At 36.7% G+C, this 19,552-nt stretch overlaps 1 protein-coding gene across 1 annotated transcript in view; it reads right to left on the minus strand.

The window, feature by feature from the left end:
* jakmip1 (janus kinase and microtubule interacting protein 1) overlaps positions 1-19,552 on the minus strand; it is a gene marked incomplete at its 3' end in the record, with an annotated part of 29,983 nt that overhangs the window by 7,084 nt on the left and 3,347 nt on the right. The window contains exons 2-11 of the mRNA XM_079438005.1: positions 14,761-15,020; positions 13,440-13,934; positions 12,077-12,253; positions 11,807-11,920; positions 8,608-8,754; positions 8,218-8,367; positions 6,610-6,669; positions 4,564-4,692; positions 637-762; positions 133-216 (exon numbers count right to left, since the gene is read on the minus strand). Coding sequence (XP_079294131.1) covers positions 133-216; positions 637-762; positions 4,564-4,692; positions 6,610-6,669; positions 8,218-8,367; positions 8,608-8,754; positions 11,807-11,920; positions 12,077-12,253; positions 13,440-13,934; positions 14,761-14,904 — 1,626 coding nt within the window. The 5' untranslated portion in view covers positions 14,905-15,020. The remainder of the gene's footprint in view (positions 1-132; positions 217-636; positions 763-4,563; positions 4,693-6,609; positions 6,670-8,217; positions 8,368-8,607; positions 8,755-11,806; positions 11,921-12,076; positions 12,254-13,439; positions 13,935-14,760; positions 15,021-19,552) is intronic.

Below are 19,552 nucleotides of genomic sequence, written 5' to 3' on the forward strand. Positions count from 1 at the left end.
AAGTTACATGATTTGGTGCCATATCCTCTCTTTGTAGCGCCAGCACACAAGCATGGCTGTCAGAAAGACAAGCAGCAAAGCCACTGTGACTGGAGTCAGGGGTGTCTTCTCCCCGCCCTCTTTCTTATTTACCTGCCCCCTCTCTGCCAAGCTCCGCTCCAGGTCGGCAATCCGTGCCTGACAGCCAATCAGCTCCGTCTGCAGCTGCTCCCGTGTCTGACGGACAGAGCACAGAGCCAATCAAATAGCCAGCCTAGGGCATATGTATGCATAAACAATCTATATTGGCTTCTTTTTAATTTCAAAAGAATTTCAAATGACAAATGTTTGAAATTTTGGTAGGGTTTTTTTTTTTTTTTTTTTTCTCGAGGCAGGAATTTTTGGCCATGCTTGCTACAATGCTGGCTGTGATCAACAGATGAGTGGTATTTCAGTGTGGGTAAAGGAGATTCTGAAAAGGTCTTGGAATTCAATTAATTTAAACTGTATTTAAACATTGGTGCGATTTGATTCAGATCTAAAATTTATCCAAAATAAAAAAAATAGTTGTACAAAAAATAGAAAAGGATCCTTCAGAATGTCCAGTGTTGGAGGGGTTAAACATGTGTCTGTGGAGTTGGCATCATGGGCCCTGACCCTGCAGTGTCTCTCAGGGTCCAGAGGCCCCGTAGTCTCCTGCAGAAGTGCGTAAGCTCGCTGAAGAGCCTGGTACTCTCGCGTCAGCTGCCGAAATCGCAGCTCTGCCTCCTCTCGGGAAAAGCCCTGATGAATAACAAATACAATTCCATTTGTCACATTTGTTCATGAGAATTCTGGACAAGTCATTCCCAGCTGTTCATGTAAAATATGAACTCATTTAACGAGACATATGCTCACCCTCAAGTTGTTCTAAACCTGTAGGACTTTCTTTCTTCTGCTGAACACAAAAGATATTTTAAAGAATTTTGGTAACCAAAGAGTTTTGGAGGAGGTGTTGTGGAGTTTATACAGCACCGAGAGATTCATACAGGTTTGGACAGACAAGGGGGTGAGAAAATATGTCAGAATTTTCATTTATAGGTGAACCATTATAAGGAAAAAACTAGTTAAGTAGTTCCTGAAATTAAAAAACAACTCAAGACAAGTGTGTCTGATTCACATTTCGGTTATTACTGTGCTATCAATATTTTGGATATGATTTTGCTTGCTTGCAGTGGGAAAATCATTTTGAAGACAAATTTTCTGTTTTGGGTGAGCTACTCCTTTAAGATCAAGCACTGAATCAGGTAGGACTGGGTTGCATGATTTCAGATTGTTCAAACACATCTGGTTTTCCAGAAGACTTCCACAGAAATTTCTTCTGCTTGTGTATCATAAGGCCCATTATATTTACTACAATTACAGTAGATTCCTGTAAAAGTGTCTGTAATTATCATGAATCACATCGTTGCACAATACACATTGTCAAGTCAAATCACCATTATTTATATAGCGCTTTTTACAATGCAGATTGTGTCAAAGCAGCTTTACAGTATTAAACGGAAATAGTGTGCCGTTCTCCTCTGGCCAGACGAAACCAGCAGTTTAATTCTAGGCTGCAACAAAGTCAGATTGTGCAGAGGATTGTGTCATAATACACACTGTTTCAAAGCAGCATTACAGGAAATCATGATATTATTGTTTATAATGTTTTAATACATCAAATTTGGCACATAAAATAGATTACATTTTCTATGTTTTATATTGCTTTACATGAGCACGCTGTATATATACACAGATAAAGCTGGATATAATACATATCCGACTTTATACAGCTGTGCGATAATACAGTTTACATTGTGCAACAATAAAATGTTTGTTGTAAACAAACAACTGTTTACAGTTTCAGTCAGTAAACTAAAATCAAACTTAAAACAAATTCAATTTGACAATTTGTATGACATTTAGTGAAGAAAATCTTATTAAATGAACAGCATATTCGAGGGAGCTGAGAACACTACATGAACACATTGTTATGGGATCGTCTTCATGGTGCAGTTAATGACTCGCTCATAATCCCACTCCTCGTTAACTAGCTCTGGCTATCAGTAAACAACTGATAGAGATGCTGAGACTAGATAGAAACGGCTGAGATGCCTCATCGTGGTCAGAGCCCTGCATTTCGGCCCGGGCCCGATGGGCCCCGACTTTTTTACGCCTCTAGGGCCGGGCTTCGGGCCAATTTCCATGTCATAGTTCAGGCCTCGGGCCTGTTTTGGGTTTCTCCTTATTTTTATATTGTAGACATCTATCGATTAGTGATGAAAAAAAATTGCCGTGCTGGTGGAAACAACACGAGACCGTGCCGCGACTGAGAGCAGCTCGATGGTGTTTAGTGTCCCGCAGCAGCGTGCGCAAGTGAGTTCTGCATTCAAATGCACGTAATAGGCTAAAGCTTGCTGAAAAACAACAGCAAAAATAACCATGAATGTGTCTGCGGGAAATAGTAAGGAGATATTTGAATTATTTACTAATAAACTAATGTTTTCTGAGTCCATGTAGCAAGGATGAAGTTGCTGATCCTGACTCGCCGTCTCCTCATTAGACGCGCCTTTAGAGAGAAATCCATCTTTATTGATTATGATTAAGATTACAATAAAAGAGTTTTTGTTTTCAATTTTTTTTATTTTGTTAAGTGATAATTTAAAGCTTTCTATAGATATATTTATCATGTCTGTGAGGCATGTATTCGCTCAGCTTCGGTTCATTTTTGTGACGCGCTCCTGTTCAAGACGCAGAAAGCGCATCATGTTTGTTTTATAAAAGAACTACCTTTTGTTGGTATTGTGAGTGCACACAAATACAAGCAGACCCTTTACAGGTCCGAATGATGTATTACTCTTACTCTTTATCAAAAAAAAAAAAAAGACGGCGTAGGCTACTTTAATTTGTTTCCACTGAAAGCAATCCAAGTGTTTGCTGGTGCCTCCATGTCCAGCAGAGCGTGCTTTAGCTTCCACTCTCCACACAAACTTAGATACAGTATAGACTAGCACACATTATTATTATAGCGCAGGTTTAACGTTTATACATTGTTATATACTTGAACTGTTTTAGTATATCTATAGATTTTATTTTAGGCAAGTCGTGATGATATGAGAAGGCTAAATTGATCAAACATAGGCTATGATCAGCTCATGCTGCTGGCCGCTTGGTCTTACTTTAAAAAAACAAAAACTTATAGTCTATTTAACGAACAAAAATGCTCCAAACCTTTTTCTAAATTAACTTAATAAAAAATAATTTTGCCATTGGACACAAAACTGAACTATTTTAATAGCCGAAACAGTAGTATAAACTGTTTTAGGAGAAGGAAAAAAAAAAAAAAGACGGGCTCGGGTCGGACTCGGGCCGGTAATTCTGATAAGCTGTCAGACGTGGGCCGGGCTAGGGCCTGAGCGTCTCGGGCCAGGGCCTAAATTTGAGGCCTGTGCAGGGCTCTAATCATGGTCTCGAGCACAACACTTAACTGCATCTGACCAAATAACAAGTCTAATTCAAATAAATGCTTTGAATTAAACAAACGCTGTAGTTTGACACCATGTTTACACTCTCCCAGGCTGCCAAATTTATGAAATGAATATGCAGACTACAGTTCTATACTGTCAGAAGATAATAGAAATATTAGGGTAGTGTTAATGGTTGTCATGGTACTGCTATGTGGCTTAGCTGTTTTCGCTGTATTGCTATGTGGTTGCTCAGAATTACATTTTCATGGACAGTAAGTAGCTTTACTGGGTTGTTGCTAGTTGTTTCTTACTTAGAAAAATAATAATAAATTTTTCTTCATAAGCTAAATTAGTTGATGTATTATTCATGTCAAATGTGCAGAGCAAGTTACAAATACTAGCAAATCACTCACACTAAAAAACTGGATTTGATAAGGGTTGAAAAAAAAAAAATTCTCAGGAACTTTGATAGACAGCACAGGAAAATGTGATTTAAAAGACATAAACAGGATTAATATTCTAACTTGTGCATTTGGTTTGGATGTACACTACCATTCAGAAGTATAGGGTCAGTAATTTTTCATTTACTCTCATTTTTAAGGAATGTAATGTGTCATTGCTGAATAAAAGCATTGATTTCTTTAAAAAACAACTTTTTCAGTAAAGACATTTACAGTATAATGCTACAAAAGATTTCCATTCCAAATAAAAGCTGTTCTTTTAAACTTTTTATTTATCAAAGAATCCTGAAAAAGTGCATCACATCGATAATAATAAAAAATGTCTAGAGCAACAAATTGGCATATAAGAATTATTTCTAAAGGATCATGTGACACAGAAAACAGTAATTGCTGCTAAAAATTCAGTTTTGCCCTCACAAGAATAAGTTACATTATAAAATACAAAACAGTTATTTTAAAATTGTATTAATAGTTCACAATATAACTGTTTTACTGCATTTTTGATCAAGTAAATGCAGCCTTCGTGAACATAAGAGAGGGGGAAAAGATTGTACTGACCCCAAACTTTTGAACAGTTGTGAGTTGTGTTTTGTGCAGGTATTAAGGTTTGTAAAATAATTAATTACATGACATACATCTTCAAGATCCTCTTCGGGGGTGGCAGGGGTGTGATCTGTGCGGTCGGTGTTATATGATGTCAGAGAGGATGTTTCAGAGTCGACAGATTCTTCGTCAAATCCAAAATATGTCTCCACAACATGCCTCTGAAAAAGAAAGACACCAGTGCTTAAATATTATACACAAATTTACATTAAACAAGTATAATAAAACCACTTTCAGACAATATCCGCAAGTAGCCTATACCAAAAAGGAACATGCTGTAACTATCTGCACAGTACAGTTAGCCTCTCCTCTCTTTTGTTTACACAGATAAAAATCCACCCACAGGAATTATGATGGTAACGCATGACCAGAAGTTCACCTACCCAATAACAACAGTGCCATGGAAAAGTTAATTTAACAAAAATATAACCCTGACCGTTTATGCTTTTAAAGTGCATTACTGTAAAGGTTCATTTTTACAAAATGAGGGATTTAACATTATTGTCATTACTACACACATGCGACCCTGGACCACAAAACCAGTCGCTGGGGTATATTTGTAGCAATAGCCAAAAATGCATTGTATGAGTCAAAATGATCTACTTTTCTTTTATGCCAAAAATCATTAGGATGTTAAGTAAAGATCATGTTCCATTAAGATAGTTTGTAAATTTCCTACCGTAAATATATAAAACATTTAGTAATATGCATTGCTAAGAACTTTATTTGGACAGCTTTAAAGGCAAATTTCTCAGTATTTAGTTTTTTTTGCACCCTCAGATTCCAGATATTCAAATAGTTGTATCTCAGCCAAATATTGTCCTATCATAACAAACCATACATTAATGGAAAGCTTGTTTATTTTGAAAAATTGACCCTTGTGACTGATTTTGTGGTCCAGGGTCACATATGCTGTGAAAACAATGTGACTTGTTTCTAATTGCAGAATAATAATTTTTTAAAAATGCCAATTTTCATGGACCGTACAGTATGTAACGGACACGCAGATGTCCTTTGAATACACTATGCAATTGCTCTTACCATCATGTTTGTAGGTCATCTCCTGACAGCCAGAGAAATACAGACACACCAGAGCACACAGACACAGGAACATGGAGAGATACAGCACCAGCAGGAAGTACTCTAGCATACTGGATGTTTATATGTGCTCCTCAATCCAGTGTCATGGTATGCGGTATGTCCTTTTAACCTCTTTAACAAGCATCATCTTCCTCAGTGTTCACAGGAAATGAGAGTTACAAATGTATGTTAAAGCCAGTGTTATGGTAATGTCTTGATGTTGCGCTCTTGCGTGAATTTATAGTCAAGTCCACTGACTCCACCTCCATAGCAACGGTTCTTGAGAACGAACAACTAAGCCCCACCCTACAGCGCCACAAACACACACAGGTTTACTTCACTAAAATGAGAACACGCACGCAGCACCATATACAGTATAAAGCTAAATCATAAAAAGCGTATATATTAATTATTTCATTTACTAGTGACCCAAACTCAAACATTTTTAGAATAAAATAAAACATTTCATTTATTTAGTAGTATTTTTTTTTTTCAATTCAGGACATCCTCAAATGTTCCCAAAGGAGGTTTTGTCAGATTTAGTTAACAAAAATGGATAATTTTGTATCCAAAAGTACAGTGAAGTAAACCCAAACACACACAAACGCTGAAGGACAGTGAAATCGCAACTGCATCAACAGACTTTTGCATTGTGAAAATAGGTTAGGATTAACATTAGTTACTGGTGAATGACTGGTTTAACCTTCTAAGCAAAAAACTGAAATCAGAGACTGTTTAAGTGATGTTTAGCTGGTGAAAGCATGAGAAAGTGACTTGGTTTGACTCAGAGGTCTCGAGAGGCCAATTAATGCACCTATGTATCCAGCACACACATGAAGAAACACACACTCACTCATTCACTCCTCGGAGGAGACAGTTGCTTAGTGACAGTGTACATTATGCTTTAAAGAAATGAGAAAGTAACCATAGCAAAACGTCCATAAAAGAGACTCCAAATATGGTTTAATATAATTCTATGAATGAGAGGATCAGCTCACCCTGGGCAACTTGATGTTTTTTCGCCTGTTCTTTTTGTTGATTATCAGCCTGTCCCGTTCCTGAAAACACATCCAGACATCACATTAAATAAGTTGTTAATAGTACAATACAAAAACACAAAACTTAGAATCTTCATTCAGCAGAACATTTAAGGAGTGAGTTTCTTTTCACATTGAATCAGAGTGTTACAGTCAAACAAATTTACAATTACAGCAATTTTTTTTTTTTTTTTAAGTCTCTTATGCTTACCAAGGTTGCATTTACTTGATGAAAAATATGGTAAAACATTAATATTGAGAAATAAAATATAAAATAGCTGTTTTAAAATGTAATTTATTTCTGTGATGGCAAAGCAGACTTTTCAGCAGCCATTACTCTTCAGTGTCACATGATCATTTAGAAATCGTTCTAATATGCTGATTTGGTACTCAAGAAACATTATTATCAGTGATGAAACCTCTTTTTTTGCTGTCACTTTTTTGTCAATTTAATGCACTCTTGCTGAATGTATTTGAAAAAAAACTTGAATATCTTTAAAAAAAAATAGTGTATGTAAACATTGTCACATGCATGCATTGCTGGCAATACTTTAATATCAGCGTGCATGTTAACAGAAGTCATGAGGGAGGGGAAAAGAAAATGACGAGTGACGCAGTAATTCAGTTCTAATTAGGCTTTGTCTTAATTAAGTAAACAAACTAATTAACAGACACAGCACTGATTACCAAACACAAATAATTACAGGGTGAGACCAATTAAAGAATAAGCAGTACACAGTACACACATACACAGATTACAAGCTAAAGTACAGGCAAGGACACAGAATGTGTATCTAGAAATAGATTTAAAGACAACATGAAATCAAAATGGACACTCTTTACTTATTAATATGAATTTCCTGGTTTTATTGTGTGCTTATCATTGAACTGTTAATTGAACAAAAGTTCACCTATTATGGTTTTTCAGAAATTACTTTCATGTAGTGTGTAATATAGCTGTTTGTGGATGTAAAAGGTCTGCAAAGTTTCAAAGCGCATGACACATGATATTTCAATCTCAAATGAAAGAACTGATTCTGAACTGCCTGAACCCAGTCCTCAGTAATTCCAGTCTTATTTACGGCACAAGCCTATGTAGGTTTGTAACAAATCTTTATAATGATCTTCCTGCCATGTGTAGAAGACACTATTTTCTGCACTGCAAATGTGAAACCACTTTGCATGTACTCCCAAAGGATGAAGATGTTGAGGAGTCAAAATATATTATACAGTGAGATAGCAGTATAACTCCAACCTCATTGTGTTCCCATCATTTTACTCTCGACTGTTTCTCAAACCTTGCAAATTTCAATGTGGGATTTGCATAACACTTACTTTATTTTGACCATCTCGTGCCTCTGTTCCACAGCCTGTAAGTATGATTTATTATTTATGCATATATTTTCTACTTCAAAAATGCATAGCTTTGTGTTGTATATGGTGTATAACAAGTGCACAGCTGTAACCCTCTGCTAACTAGCTAACTCACTGTTGTCTTGAAATTCTTCTGCTCTGAAATTCTAATTGCAAATATCAACATGTATGTGTTTATGGCTCGCAGAAACAAACCTGCGTGAGCTCATCAATGACACCACGCTGCTCGCTGATTTGCAAGTGCAGATACTCGACTTCCTGTTGCTCGTGGGCATGACTTAGGTCCGTTAGAGAGGTGTGTCTCTTCAGCCCACCCAGCTGCAAGTTCTGCTGGGATTTCTCTTTCTGAGGAAACACAGAGACAGAGGTGTACTCTATAAACATTGTGTGTTTAAGTACAAATATAACAAATGTTAAATGTTAATTAAATGAATAAAAATGTTTATCAAAACTTTCTTTACACCTGAAACTAATTTTCTTTTCTGATGATGTAATAATAGCTGAGCCAATCAGATCCTGATTATTAAAACCATGTCCTGTCCAACATTATTTCCCATAATTTTCAGTTTTCCCTTAACAGCACACCTGTTCAGCGTTCGCTCTGCTGAGTGTCTTCAGTTTGTCCTCCATGCGCTGTAGAGTCTGCTGCAGCTCTTCATTCTTTTTATTCAGCCGTTTATTCCTCTCCATGAGAGGCTTTATCTCTGCATCTGTTTCTCGCACTCGTTTCAGCTGTATGACAGAGAGAGACTGATCTACATACAGAATGAAAGACATCTGTACTAAAGTCCAACTGGGATTTCCATCATAATTTGGAAGCTATCATAAAGGATCCTACTGTGCGAGAATTATCTTAAAGATTTTTACAACACAAAATACAAATCTTTTGAGAACTAACCGTGTAATCATTAATTGTTAGGATGAATTAACAGAAGAGAAAATGCAGGTTAAATTATAAACACACTCATCGGCCACTTTATTAGGTACACCTGTTCAATTGCTTGGTAACACAAATTGCTAATCAGCCAATCACATGGCAGCAACTCAATGCATTTAGGCATCTAGATGTGGTGAAGATGACTTGCTGAAGTTCAAACCGAGGATCAGAATGAGGAAGAAAGGGGATTTAAGTGACTTTGAACGTGGACTGGTTGTTGGTGCCAGACGGGCTGGTCCGAGTATTTCAAAAACTGCTGATCTACTGGGATTTTCACGCACAACTATCTCTAGGGTTTACAGAGAATGGTCCGAAAAAGAGAAAATATCCAGTGAGTGGCAATTGGACGAAAATGCCTTGTTGATGTCAGAGGAGAATGGGCAGAGTGGTTACAGAAGATAGAAAGGCAACAGTAACTTTCAAATAACAACTCGTTACAACCAAGGTATGCAGAATACCATCTCTGAACGCACAACACGTCAAACCCTGAAGCAGATGGGCTACAGCAGCAGAAGACCACACCGCTCCTGTCAGCTAAGAATGGGAAACGGAGGCTACAATTCGCACAGGCTCACCAAAATGGGACAATAGAAGATTGGAAAAACGTTGCCTGGTCTGATGAGTCTCGATTTCTGCTGCTACATTCAGATGGTAGGGTCAGAATTTGGCGTAAAGAACATGAAAGCATGGATCCATCCTGCCATGTCTCAACGGTTCAGGCTGGTGGTGGTGGTGTAATGTTGTGGAGGATATTTTCTCGGCACACTTTGGGCCCCTTAGTACCAATTGAACATCGTTTAAACGCCACAGCCTACCTGAGTATTGTTCCTGACCATGTCCATCCATACAGTGTACCCATCTTCTGATGGCTACTTCCAGCAGGATAATGCACCATGTCAAGCTCAAATCATCTCAGACTGGTTTCTTGAACATGACAATGAGTTCACTTTACTCAAATGGCCTCCACAGTCACCAGATCTCAGTCAAATAGAGCACCTTTGGGATGTGGTGGAACGGGAGATTCGCATCATGGATGTGCAGCCGACAAATCTGCAGCAACTGCGTGATGCTATCATGTCTATATGGACCAAAATCTCTGAGGAATGTTTCCAACACCTTGTTGAATCTATGCCATGAATAATTAAGGCAGTTCTGAAGGCGAAAGGGGGTCCAACCCGGTACTAGCAAGGTGTACCTAATAAAGTGGCCGGTGAGTGTGTATGTATGTGTGTGTGTGTGTGTATATATATATATATATATGTGTGACCCTGGACCACAAAACCAGTCTTAAGTCGCTGGGGTATATTTGTAGCAATAGCCAAAAATACATTTTATGGGTCAAAATTATACATTTCTCTTTTAAGCCAAAAATCTTTAGGATATTAAGTAAAGATCATGTTCCTTGAAGAATTTCGTAAATATATCAACTTAATTTTTGATTACCTTTACATTTATCTGACGCTTTTTTTTTTTTATCCAAAGCGACTTACAATTGCTATATATGTCAGAGGTCGCACGCCTCTGGAGCAACTAGGGGTTAAATGTCTTGATCAGGGACACATTGGTGTCTCACAGTGGATTCGAACCCAGGTCTCTCGCACCAAAGGCATGTGTCTTATCCACTGCGCCATCACCACCCTTGATTAGCAATATGCATTGCTAAGAACTTCATTTGGACAAATTTAAAGGCGATTTTTCTCAATATTTAGATTCTCAAAACTCGTGGGGTGGTGATGGCGCAGTGGATAAGACACATGCCTTTGGTGTGAGAGACCGGGGTTCAAATCCACTGTGAGACACCAATGTGTCCCTGAGCAAGACACTTAACCCCTAGCTGCTCCAGAGGCGTGCTACCTCTGACATATATAGCAATTGTAAGTCGCTTTGGATAAAAGCATCAGCTAAATGAATAAATGTAAATGTAAACTCAGATTCCAGATTTCCAAATAGTAGTATCTCGGCCAAATATTGTCCTATCCTAACAAACCACACATCAATGGAAAGCTTATTTATTCAGCTTTCAGATGATGTATAAATCTCAATTTAGAAAAATTTACACTTAAGACTGGTTTTGTGGTCCATGGACACACATATACATGCATACATGCATACATTAAATAATGTTTGGTACTTGATATAAAATCTGGGTCCTGAAGAAAAACCAGTTGAAAAATCACAAAACATTGTTCCCAATAATCTTTCACTATATTAACCATGTAATTTGACTGCAAAATATTGTCAAATGTATGCTTTTAGAAGGAAAAACTATTATTTACCACTTAAAAAAAACAACTGTGGAAAAACAAAGGTCCCTGCGTGACACACCACACATGATTATATTTTAAGTTTTGCTTGTTCATATTTGTTAACAGTAATGCAAAAAAAGGCTGATTTGTGTTTTTTAGTTGATTATTGCATTAATTTAGTATAATGTGTTACCCTGATGGTGTTTTGTCTGTATCATGTGCATCAGCTATAAGCGAGTACTGGCCATGTTAATGAGCAGGACATTTAACTGGATTCATCATGTGGCTTTCTATTGTACAACCTGGTTATCAGTACATTTTAAGGTACAAAGCATTTTGGTAGTTCAGGTAGCTTGGTATATTAACATTTTATCACTTAATGAAATACTCGGTTCTAAATTTTAAAATATACAGGCACCAATATTCCATCCTATTAAAACTGAAATATTGTCATAGTATTTTTACACTGAATTTTTGGCAACCACAGCTGCCATTTTTTACAGTAAATTTAACAGGATATTTTACAGTTTATGGCTCAGATAAGATCCTATTAGACAAATTCCTATATGATTTTTGTCCTTAGTTTGTTGAGAGTGGTTACCAGTTCGTTTCTCTCATCTGAAAGCAGGGTGTTTCTATCCTCTAATTTCCTGATGACTGCCTGCAGCTCAGCGATCTTCAGCTGAAACCTCCTGATATCCCTCTCATCCACGTCCTATGAATGGATAAACATACTTTATTGTGTGATGGTAATGGTTCAGCGTGCAGGGAAAAGCTTTCTGCCATGTTATTCCAGCTCTAATGACAGTTTATGTTCCTGATGATATAAAAGCTTTTTATCAGTCATTTCTGATTGCAGAACAGAAGAAACCTGGTTATTGACAGAGTCTGAGTTTTCCCCGAGAGACGGCGCCACCTCTCTCTTCGGACTCCCATAATGCCGCTCTGACTCCTTCTGCAGCAGCAGACGCTGTGTCTGTCCCGCCTGCACCCCCAGCTCTTTTTCCAGTGAGTGCACCACACGATCTCTGCTCTTCAACTCGTCCATCTGAAACAAATATATATCTGAGTACATGCTTTTTGTGGTCCATTTCACAAAATTTCCATCCTTCAGGTCTAGCTGCTGAACTAATAGCAAACAATTGAAGTAATTCCTAGTTATGCACAGGTATAGAAACTTTACGGTTTTGGGCCAGTAAGATCTTTGTTTTTAGATTTAGATTTTTGTCAGTAAAGACATTTACAATGTTACACACTCCTTCTATTTAACATAAATGCTGTTATTTGGAACTTTTTATTCATTGTAGAATCCTGAAAAAAGGGTATCAGTGTCCACAAAAATATGAAGCAGCATAACTGTTTTCAATATCGAGATCATAAGAAATGTTTCCTGAGCACCAAATCAACATATTAGAATGATTTCTTAAGGATCATGTGACACTGAAGGCTGAAGTTATGAAGCTGAAAGCTGAATAAATTACATTTTAAAATAAAAATTCTAATAAAAACAGATTTTAAATTGTAATATTTCACAATAAGCAAAAACGTTTAAAAAAAACTTACTGACCCCACCTTTTGAATGGTAGTGTACATAAACTGTTTAAAAATTGGTGTATATTAAATAAGCTTCTCGTGAGGCAAATAATTTTTTTTTTTTTTTTTCAAAAACTGTATAAAAATTTATAATAAAAAGCTTTCTTGATGGCAAACAGATCTCTATTTTTTTCGTCCTTTGATGTATGTTCATCCAGTTTTGTTCATTATAAGGACGGAAAAAACTAAAAACTATAATCCTGTCTATCTGTCCTCTGTCGTAAGAAACACAATTTGTGACTGATTGATATAAGTAATGAGACTGAGACATTTTGAGGGCTTTTATACATTAATATCAAATTATTAATATCAGCTGATATTTGAAAAATGATGCATGTCAATTGTCAAACAGAGACAATTATACATATATAATTGTCTCTGTTTAATATCAATTAACATGATGCATGTCAATTGTCAATGTATAAAAGCTCTCAAAATGTCTCTCTCATTACTTATGTCAATCTGTCATGAATATAAGTATGTACTGTACATACATTTGTAGGTTGATTCCCCCCAAAAGGTGTAAACCAGAGAAGCCACACTGAATCAACCAAGGGCCTGAGACTGGAGCGGGACTATCAGCCATTATTTTACAATTTCATATGTTGAGGTTTTTAGATAACTCTATCCATCCTTCTTACCAGTCTTCGGATTTCTCTCTCGCTCTCGCGTTTAATTCTCTGTATCTCCTCCTGATGAGCTTGATGGGCCACTCTGAGATCGGCAGCTTTGGCTCTGTCCGCCTGCACAGCATTGGAGAGCGCCTCCTCTGCCTGCCGCCGTGACGTCTTCGCCTCCTGCAGCTCCTGCATGAGCCTGAGTTTCTCTGCCTCGTAGCTCCTGCGGGCCTCCTCTCGTGCCTCCTCCTTCAGGGCACTGCGTAGCTCGCTGCTGGCTCCGTCCCGTAAAATACACACCAGCGCCTGAAGCCGGGCCATTTCTGTCTCGCGGAGCCGTGCCGCCCGGGCCAGCTCGGTCTCGTGTTGCCGAGATAGGCTCTCTCGTGTGGCCGCCACCTCTCGCTGCTTCTCCTCATGGAGCTTGACGCGGAGTTCAGTGACAGCGACCGAGTGCTTGTGCTGCTCAGTCTCTCGGTGGGACCGCAGCTCTTGCAAACGTTCCCGTAATTTACCCACCTACAGATTGAGAGACGAGGTTATTTCACAGGACATCAACCAAGGTGAATATTGACATTGACATTAAGGTTCTCATGATGTCACAAGTTCACCAATGAGTTTCCATTGCTTCTTCAAGTCTGTGGTTACTAAGGTATTAATAAAATAATGTATTTTTTACATATTTTATTGAGATTCCTGGGGTGAATTTCCAATACCAATCTTTGCCATTAATGGATTTAAACAATTATAGTTTTTAACATGTAAATGTCTCCAAAAAGGCAAACATATTCTGTCCAAATCAGTTACTCTGTCCAAATCAGTTACACAGATATATATACTCTCAATGAACAAACTTTATTTTAAGGGTGTTATTGTAACAGTGTAAGTGCACAAATAAGTACTGAATAATATTAACTACATGTACTTGGTTTAGGATTAGTTGCTTAACAAAATCACTACTAAATGTACTAACAAGCATTTATGGTTAACTAAAATATGCTTTATTGTCCTTTCTATTGAAATGTGTATGTCATGTATTTAAATATATTACAGTAGTAGCAATTTAGTACATTTAAAATATGTTAACTAGAAATGTATTTTTGAATATCATTACAATAACTAAAACTTTTAATTTGGCATGATTACAAAGTGCACCTTTTAAAAGTTTACTGAAGTGTCATGAAAGTGTCTCTTTAAGTACACTTAAATGGCCTTTTATGTTATTAATATTATATTATGTCCAATTAAATTTTTTTGAAATATGCTTGTAGGATTTAAAATACTACTAGTGCACAAAATCAGACTGGGTGTAATGTGAACAAAGCCAAACAGTAGATGAGCGTACCTTGCATCTTTCCTGTTGCAGTTCATTTTGCAAGTCACTCATTCGGCTCCTCAGCTCTTCATTGGCTGTCTGTAGAGTTTCTATTTCCTGTTTTCCTCTGCTCTTTTTGGGAGGCGGGGCCGAGGTGGGCGTATTTGTAGCCATCCTCCCAAATGATGATTTACCAGTCAAATCCACACTTCCACAATCAAATCTCACTCTAAACCTTTTGTAACACTGGAAATCGACCACACCGTCACCGGCATCTTCCTCTTCTCCTTCTGGAAACAGAAAGGGTCGGTCAACATTCAAAGTGCCAGCACACACACAGTTGTTCCACTCAGTAAGAGTGAGGGTGTTGCCCTTACATATGCTCACAGACTACAGTCAAGACAAACAATCTTACACACTGATCTGAACACTCACATGTGCCATTTGTTCACTGGAATTTGGCTCCAATGTATTTTGCATGTTTGTGCCTCCATCTAGTGGTGTCTCATGGTATTACGTGACAATAGATGCAATAATCACTACGTGGCCAAAAATAGTGGTCAACCTACCACTGTGTATTGTTTTTAATTGCTTGTGTAGGACTGTTAATGCTAAATTGCTCTCCACAACCGTGCTTACAGAGTTCGAAGAATTCCTGTGTAATGTTTTATTTTACAGTCCTATTTCCATATACTTACTATCTATGTACTGGTGTACCTATTAGTTAATGAACAGAATAAGTTATGCGGTACTCAAGTTGGGGGGTGGGGGGTATGGACCAAGGTACTTATTAAGTAATTGATGGTAGGTGCCATTGCAGTTAACTTGCCTTATCTTTAACGACACTGATTCTCTTAACTAATTGGTCCAATAGGGATTTTTTATGACACACATTCCTAATATTTATGAGTGAAGACAGATTTTATTTTGGAGTTATACAGTAGCTACCAGACTCATATTTGCACTTGCAACTCCCGATTGCCAAGTGTCAAAATCCATATTTAAAAGGACTGTGCCTGCTAAGTATTAACGCTATGCAGTGCTGCACATTTACTGCCGTGTTCCCAACCAACTTCCAAAGTTCCAAACTGCAATCAGTTAAAGCAACAAGCCCCAAGAAGCAGTGAATTTATAACAGCTAAGGGGTGTTGTTAGGCACAACGCGAAGCGGATCAGAATCAGAATCAAGGACCAGAACTATCAGTTTTATAATAGCACTCAATAAGTACAAAATAAAAAATAATCGTACTCAATAAGTACCTTGGTCCATGTTTATACCCCCCAACTTGAGTACCGCATAACTTATTCTGTACATTAGCTAATAAGTACATATGATACACCAGTGCGTACATGTATGGAAATAGGACTGTAAAAAAAGTGCACCATTTTACATAAACATTACACAGGAATTACCAGTTCTTCAAACTTTGTAAACACGGTTGTGGAGAACAATTTAGCATTAACAGTCCTACACAAGCAATTGAAAAACAGTCCTCTTTTTATTAGGTAAGGTTGGGACTTACCAAGTGTACCGTATATACCAAGTACAGTATGTGTCTTATTTGTTACCACATAATACTACATTTTTCCATAGGTGCTACATATTTACCACATATATACCATTAGTAAGTATAGAAATGTTACCATATACTGACACTACCTGTAAGTGACCGTTCTTACCTACACTTGTCTGTACAAATTAATTACCATACAACTGTTAAATACAGCCGTGTTTCTTATTTGTTACTCTGTACATACACTTCAGGTAAGTACCTTGTGTTACCCCCTCACTTGCCTGTAGGTACAATATACAGTATTTACCATGTACGAACCAGGGAAGTACACATGCTGTAATATAAAGTGCTACCGAAACCTAGAGACCGGTTCCTAGAGACACAGCTAGCAGCCTTATGCATAACTTTAAAATGTGTTGTACCAGAAAACCTTTGAAGGCATTGAAGAAAAAGCACAATATCATCAAGAGGAATAAAATGTTTTATAAGAATAATTGTAAAAACCCTCAATTTACTTCCAAAGACTAGCAAGACGACCTGACGAAAGGAGGAAGCAACATATCAATGTAAAGTATAAGAAGAACACTAAACGAGCTTGGCCTTCATGTCAGGGCAACTCACCAAATGCAACTTTTGACCAAGAAGAACATGCTAAAACATGCTGGCTTGAATATGCTCAAATTAATTTGGATAGACCTCTGGAGTTCTGGAAGAATGTTTTATGGAGTGATGTGACCCAACTGAAACTTTTTAAACCCATGGATCAGCGGTATGCCTGCAAGAAACGCAAAGCTTATGAGCAGAAGAACACCATTTCCATAGTCAAACATGAAGTTGGACCATTGGGGTGTTTTGCTGTTGCTAGAAGTGGAAATCTTGACTGTATGAAGGAAATCATGGATTCTTTGAAGTATCAGGCCATTTTGGCAAAGATTGTGATGTCTTCGGTGGAGAGACTAAAGCTTGATGATCAATGGACTTTCCTGCAGGACAGCCATCCCAAAGTATACATCCAAATCTGGGTTCAGTGATGGGTCATAAAATGTTCTTATATGGCCTTTTCAGTCTTTACATTTAAATCTTATTTAAAATATTTGGTGCAATTTAAAGAAAGCATTGGCAATGAAAAAAAATAATGATTATCAGTGATCTGGAAGCTTTTCAGTGGGCCAAGATTGCAGTAGAGAGGTGACAGAAGTTTCTGAGCACTTACAGACAGCGTTTATGAAAGATTATAGAGAATAAAAGATTCTGCACAAAATTTGGGGGTTGAATAATTATGTACAATTTGATTTTATTTTTTTATTTTTTCATCCACTTTACATTCTCAAATCAAATGTATTAATAAACGTCTTATAATAGTTAACTGATGCCTTTGTTTAACTGTTTTCATAGAATTTCTGTCTTGCAGAATTTGATTGCAACTATATATATAATTCAGTTATATATATATATATATATATATATATATATATATATATAAAAAAGTTTAATATTTAAACAATATTAAACAATTGTAACTTTATGACCACTATAAATTAATGAACACACTTAAATAAGTTCACCTTTGTTACATATTTTAAAACGTAATAATTGTTTCAAAACTGTTTACTACACAGGAGGAAATTAAATAGCAAATTTAGCTAATACTAACACTGCATCAAAATAAATAAATTAAATGCATCAGGTTAGGAGAGCTTTTTAAACTCCTTTATAAGCGACTAAAAGAATAGCCATACAACTGATTTAACCTTAAATTAAGATGTTTTCCTATTTGTCACATGAAAAAATTACTTCAAGAGTACAGACACACAAAAGCTTTACTGCTCTCTAACACAGAGATTGAGACCCCAATATCTCTCTTATCTGGAGAATGAACAACAGCACAGCAAAGAAACAAAAAAAACTAAACAAAAAAAAAAAACTACTGGTGACTTGTTATATGGTCTACAACACACCTGGATCTGGATTGTAATTCAGTTTATTGAAGAAAATTAGTGTTTAACAAACTAGTTTGCTTTGAACTGTTAATGACATTTCACAATTACATCATCTGTTCCAAAATGTTATAAGATTTTTCCTTAAGCAAAATGACAGCAAACTAGGGGTTTATAAAATCATGAACATTTGCATGTTGAACATTTGCTAAATATATCCTACACACACACACACACACACACACACACACACATACATGTTGGTTTTTGTGGTTAATGGGGACTCTCCATAGGCGTAATGGTTTTTATACTGAACAAACTGTGTGTGCTATTGCCCTACACCAACCCTACACCTAAACTTAGCCCTCACAGGAGACTTTGTGCATTTTTAGATTTTCAAAAAAAAACACCATTTAGTATGTTTTTTAAGCCTTTTGAATTACGGGGACATAGGCAGTGTCCTCATAAACCACCTTCATATTGTAATACCTCTGTCATACCCATGTCATTATACAAATTTGTGTCCTCATAAACCACATAAACATGCACACACACACACACACACACACAAACATGGCTCCCAGATGTCCAGCCAGTCACAAGAGTTTACTGCCAGTCTGCAGATACTGCAAGTTTATGGGAAACATCAAAGTCAACTTCCCTATAAAAACTGGAAAGGAAAAAAAATATATATATATATATAACCCCTTTATCGCATTTTGCACTATTAGGTAGCTAATAGTCAAATACAGGAAGACTCCAAAATCTTTATCTTAAAAAAAAATAGAGAGAGAAGAGAGGCGCTCGTAAATACAGTATTTAAATGTTGTATTTCAGGTAGTGCAGAGTTATTATTGTTAACTAAAACTATTCAAAACATTTTGTTCGCTGAAATAAAGCTAAAATAAAATAAATATTAGATAAAAGTTCAACTAAACTCAATTAAAAAAAAAAAACTGAAACTATAAAAAATAGAAATGTTGCCTTGGTAACTAAAATAAGTTGAAGCTGAAGGACTAAACTTACTGACCGTAAATAAATAAAAACTGAAATAAAATGAACATAACATAACATTACTATAAAATTAAAACTGAAAATTGAAAATGTAAAAGATTATTAAAATCTTTGATAAAAACTGTAATGGTATATCAATAAGTAACACTGGCAGACAGCGGTCCCTGGACAATTAAGACACACATGAAAATGTCATTGCATTACATGAAATATCAAATCAAGTGGCATCTGCATAATTACAACCACAAACAGTACATTTTAAAGTCTGACTTAAGTGTCTAAATACATTTTGGGGCCACATACATTCCATAGCAGCCAATAGTGCATATGCAAAACAAATTTGCAAGTGTTCCACCC

The sequence above is a fragment of the Barbus barbus genome, assembly GCF_936440315.1.
Source record: "Barbus barbus genome assembly, chromosome: 17".
Lineage (NCBI taxonomy): Eukaryota > Metazoa > Chordata > Actinopteri > Cypriniformes > Cyprinidae > Barbus > Barbus barbus.